General features: G+C 30.4%; 1 protein-coding gene across 1 annotated transcript in view; it reads left to right on the top strand.

The window, feature by feature from the left end:
* Positions 1 to 2,679: 2,679 nt before the first annotated feature.
* Positions 2,680 to 5,941, top strand: part of LOC106459305 (death-associated protein 1-like) — a 6,436-nt gene continuing 3,174 nt past the window's right edge. The window contains exons 1-3 of the mRNA XM_013918915.2: positions 2,680 to 2,887; positions 3,954 to 4,074; positions 5,597 to 5,639. Coding sequence (XP_013774369.1) covers positions 2,836 to 2,887; positions 3,954 to 4,074; positions 5,597 to 5,639 — 216 coding nt within the window. The 5' untranslated portion in view covers positions 2,680 to 2,835. The remainder of the gene's footprint in view (positions 2,888 to 3,953; positions 4,075 to 5,596; positions 5,640 to 5,941) is intronic.

Consider the following 5,941-nt stretch of genomic DNA (forward strand, 5'->3'; position numbering starts at 1 on the left):
CCCACGGCTGAAAGGGCGAGCATGTTTGGTGGGACGAGGATTCGAACCCGTGACCTTCAGATTGCGAGTCGAGCGCCCTAACCACCTATCCATGAAACCAAATAGAGCAAGCTAATTTCAAATATCAACCTTGTATTAAATATTTAGGTTATATCGGTTTTAATAAACATTTCATGATCATTAATCTACAGCTAACTTTACGCAAAAATCACTTATAATCTGTAAATATCCAAAACAGAAAAAAAAAAGCTTAGTCTAAGCAAATCACATTCTTAAAATATATGGAATAAAAACAAGAACAGTTACTTTTGTGTTCTCATTTCTTTTAAATGTATAATAATAGATCTGCATGACGAAAAAAATAACGAAATTAAAACAATATTATATTTCTATAAATGTTATGTTTTTATATTGCACTGAAATCTAACTCTATAAGTTTTATAACCATGTACAATTTTTGTAAGCTTAATACACATGCGGTTTTCAGTATCCATCTGTTATTCATCAAATGTGCACTTTGTGTTAAAATCTAATAATTTAATGTATGATAACTGATTTTTAGTTTAGTGTGTTTGTTAATTGATTCAAACTTCATTAAAAATCCCAAGTTCTGATTCAATTTACGAAACTTGTGTTGTTATATCATATTATTTTTTTGCACAAAATATTTTCTATGTGATAAAGGCATGTATTTACTAAAAACTTAGAAACTAAACTTAGTTTAACTCATGACCAATGGCTCAATCTGCGGGTCGTGGGGGAGAGGGGGGACCCCACTATTCGCAGATAAAGGTTAGCCCAAGAACTGGTGGTTGATGGCGTTAATTAGCTGCCTTCCCTCTAGTCTATTATCTCAAAACTAGGGACAACAATTAAACAAATACAGTCAGGTTAATTTGAGATGAAACATGTGAATAAATGGAACTTTTAACTCGCACAGAAATTGAAACAGTTGTTCAACCTATAAATGTATTAGTTTTAGTTTCACATAGAAAGATGGGCATCCACAGAAATATTTTCGGGGGGGGGGAGCAAAACATGTATGTAGGGGATCAGCTTTTACAGTGTAAGTCAATAGACAAAAATAATATATGTTATGTATGCTAAAACGCAAACAGAAATTTACAGTTTTAATAAAAATGACTCAAAATATTTAGTTTAGTTACAATGTTAATTTTACATCACAATACGTGCAATTTTTTTAAAGAGGAAACTGTCCATCCTGCCCTTTCCTGCGGGCGCCCATGCATAGAAACAGCAACAAATATGAATATAAATAATAGACGATGATGATTTTAAGGTGTAGTGAACTCAATGTCAGATTTATAAAGCACCCAAATGGTTTATTTATTGTTAAGCACAAAGCTACAAAATGAGCTATCTGTGCTATACTCACCACGAGTATTGAAACCCGGTTTTTAGCAGTGTGAGTCCTCAGATTTATCGCTCCCAAAAGGTGATTATATTAAGGTGTGTGGGTTATCCTCATAAATTATCCATTTAAATCGGTATTACATCAAGGATTTTAGAAATATCATTTCCAGAAACACAATTGTAAGAAAATTTACAAAATGGTGCAGCATTATCAGTGAATTATTTCGATATACTTAGGTAATCTCATGCAAATCGTAGTATCAGTATAAAAACCGTTATTGAAAGAGATATCTCACAAAAATATATATTGTATTGTTAAAACAATATACATATTAAAAAAAAAATTGTGTATATGTAACTACTAACTTCTCCTTCATGCTAAATGGCAGTGATGAAGGTATCTAGTTCAACTAAATCAGATCAGGGAATTTGGGGGCATATCACCTGCTGATGGCGCCCCCATAACTCGCAAAAAAATATATATACATATTTTTGGATATATTTTTAAAGCAGATCCTTGTTTCACTCCACAGAAAACACAAATTTGTTAATGTGGCTTTACTCCTTTCCCACTACCCCCTCCCCCTCCACAAGGGTTGGACTCTTAAAATGTTCAATGGAGACTTTGCCAGGAGGTGGCAATGTATTTGTGCAGCAGTTCAGCATTAAGGACTGGATCCACCCGTATGTTATAACCTTTAAGTTTGTCCAGAAAATTGCACGCGTAATTTTTATTTGTTTGTTTTTGAGCGAAGCCACACTAGGCTATCTGCTGTGTCCACCGCGAGGATTGGAGTCCCGGGCTTTAGTGTTGTAAGTCCATAGATTTACCGCTGTCCCACTGAGAGATTGCGCGTTCAATATCTTGCATATCAGGATATATCTGACCCCGGTTTAAAAACATTCAGAACTTTGTGCATATTTTGGATCAAAACCTTGCTTCCTGATTACGTATTTAATATTTTTAATGACAGTACGGTATTTTGAATTTTATTTATTTACCAGTTATTTGATTTAGCCTTGAAGTTGAAATATAGGAGGTATTATTTTATAATATATCTCATTCTATAACGCTTCCATATCAGTTCATTTGTAAACTAAAAAACATCTGCACAGATTATTTGTTTGCTTAACGCGATATAACTCGTTCAATGTCATAATTCGTTATTTAAAGGTGCTTTATCAGCTGTGTTTTATAATTATATATTGTATATCCAAATAAAAATTTGACAAGATCTTTAATGAAAACATTGCATATTTATATCGATGGCCCTCTTATGTTTGCAACTAAAACTAATAAAACAGCCACGTGGTGGTATTTGAGAGAAGTTGTTTGATGACATGCTTAAGCAGTGCTGCACGAGTTGAATCAACATATACTACTGTAATACAAAAAGTAGATGAATTACATCTTACACTAGTATTTTGAAAATACATAATTTTCTTCTGCAAATTTAAAATATGTCGTCGACAGAAGAAAACCAGGAACTTAAGGCTGGTCATCCTCCAGCAGGTAGGATACATAATTTCTGAATTCAAATTAAAAAGTATCCTAAAAGTTGGATCTTATTTTCATTAAAATCAACAAATTTAGGTGTATGGACGGATACAATAGCTACACGGTAAATTAACAATATGTTTCTGCATTTACTTAGTGATGAGGATCGTCTGCCCCAAAAAAGTTGACTTTTTTTTCAGGTTTGATGAGCCCACTTTCCTTCATTCCAAGTGTCATCTAGTTTTTATTTGTGGTTATTGTATTTTTCAGATTTTATAATTGAATACAGTAAGATTTAACATTAAAATAGGCCATTCCACAAAGAGATGATTTCATGCAAGCCTGTGAATTATAAAAGTTTATGTTCATAAGTGTATTGTTGCTTTTAATCTGTAATGTTATTAATTGTTTATTTAACTTTAAAGAATGATGTCAAGCAATATGTTTTCATAACATCTCTCTCATGGGGTTTCACATCAAAAAGTTTTTAAAGACCGAAATTAAAGGAAATACCAAGGACAGGTATTTGCTTTTACTATTTCAGTTTGTTGATATTAAATTAATGGGTTTTCAATTTGTATTAAAGAAGCTCCAATTTTCATGATGCAAAAAAAATTGCAATTATGTGGAAGTTCAGTACAGAAAAAGGGTTTTTTTTGGAGGGGTTGTAGTAGAAAATAGGTCAGTCTAGATGGACCAAATGGCCTTATACCTACCAAGTACTGCTTGTTGAAAGTTACTTTCCTACTAATATACTATATGTTTTTGTTACAACACTGACTATTGTTGAAATAATTATTCATAAAATTATAAACATTTAAAAAAAAATGTTGTTTATCACGATATTAAGAAATATATATAAAAAATGATTTATTAAAGGTTGGGCATAACTTCAGGTGAGGATTTTTTGGAAGTAAATTTTCAAACACCACTGTCACAACAATATATTGATCACTTCTCCCTTGATATACCAGGTATCATTTGGTTATCTTTATTGACTTTATTGTATGTACATGTACAGTGGTGTAGTTAAAAAAAATGAAAAAAAATTGTGTTTTTAATTTATATTCTTCATTTTAAGTAAAAGTGGGAGGAATGCGCATTACTCAACACAAACCTTCAATTCATGAGAAGCTTGCAGAACCTCCAAAGAAGGAAGAGGAGGAGGAGGAGGAAGAAGAAGAGGCTCAAGTAAGCAAAAGGTAAATAAACTCTTCTAACTTTAAACAATCATAGGTGCAACAGGTACCAAAAGCTTATGAACTTGAAATATGAGGGTTTTGGTAAGTCATCTTACCATATAGTCTAGATTAAAATTTTGTCTTTACGTTTTTGAAAATTTAAGTACAATTTCATGATTTTAGAAACTGTGTATCCAATCATTTGAAGTACATAATTTACTGAGAACAGTTTCTTTGTAATACATATAAGTATCGAAGTTTTCATTATAAATGTATCGGTTTAACTATATCAGCATTTCCTAAACTTTTTTGGCCATGGAACACTTTTCAGCTGAGAAAAGGCTTATGGAACACTAGATATATGAAATATTGGTGTAGAGGGTATGTTGCATGTGCAGCACCCTCTATATTTGTATGTTATTCATTTATTTATTTAATCAGATTACATATTATTGAATTTTTACATTTTTATGCTTATAATATATTTTAGGTACAAACCTCTCCACTAAGATATTATGTAGAATAGATATGGCATCTTCTATAATTCTTCTTCAATGTGAAATCATTATTATCTAATTCTAATACATAGGAAAATATTTCCTAATAAGTTATGATCGTACAAAAAGTTTTAAATATTTTATTAAAATTTAAAATCATGATTTTCTCATGGAGCACCTATCAATCTCGGACGGAACACCAGTATTCTACGGAACAAAGTTTGAGAAATGCTGAACTATATAAATATCTTCTTTTTTTTAGCAAAAGTAAGTAATTGCTTTACACACACACACACACACACACACACACACACATCTCAACGAGATATGATTGTCTTCTGTGAAGCTTATAATTCCTGAATAATCTTGAAATTTTTCTTTTTAAAATCAAGTTTTATATACAGAATTTACTATTTTTTACTTTACTCAATAAATATCTGTCTTTATAATACATTTTCTTAAAAATTTTTGTTTTAGAGATAAAAACTAATCTCAAGAAGGATTCAAACTAGTGTATACAATTGTAGGCAGGTTTATATATTGTTCTAATAATCCATTATGATTATTAAGTAACAATGAAACTTTTTTTTAACGGGTGTCCAATATCACTATGTTGTTCTCTATATATATTTCACTTAGTTATTTTCATTGATGAATTATTTGATAAAACTGCAATTTGTTTTTGTAGAATCAGTTACAAAATGAGGCTTTAGCAGTTTTTTTACACCTTATGGTTATTTGTTTGAATGTGTATAAACCTACAAAATCATGGAGGAACAAATTTATAATTCTTCATATGAAGAAAACATTTATTGAATGTTACAATTACACCTTTAGATAAAACAAGTCATTCTGTATGAGCATTATTAATTGTTTTAGTTTTTTATTATTTTTTGTTTGAAGTTTATGCGTACTGTTGATCACACTTAACAGTTTAAGAAAAAATGTAAGTAAGTTTGACAGCTGGTTGTTTGGAAGTATTGTTTAAATTTTTTCCCTTTTTTTACAATGGAATTTAACTCTTGCTTTTTCTCATAATTTTTCAGTCCACCAAAGCAACAGTTGATGATATCTGGAGCTCTTGCTCGGGTAAGTTTCAGCATTTTCTTGTAGCATCAACACTTTTCAAATCAAAAATAATAAGTAAAAATAAGCAAACTACAATGACTTCAAAAATATAAATAGTTACATACTTTGAAGGTTTTTCACACATCTGTTTACATTAAATTGTTTTTTTTATCATGTTATGTTTGTTTTATTTTAGTCATTGCATTTTTTTACATTATATATTAAAAAAGTATATATATTCCAAATATTAAAGATTCAAATTTTGTTTCCTTATTTGTTCACTCTTTGTACTGTTGCTTAACATGCAAAACTAACATACCTCG

The sequence above is a fragment of the Limulus polyphemus genome, unplaced genomic scaffold, assembly GCF_000517525.1.
Source record: "Limulus polyphemus unplaced genomic scaffold, Limulus_polyphemus-2.1.2 Scaffold589, whole genome shotgun sequence".
Taxonomy (NCBI): Eukaryota; Metazoa; Arthropoda; class Merostomata; order Xiphosura; family Limulidae; genus Limulus; species Limulus polyphemus.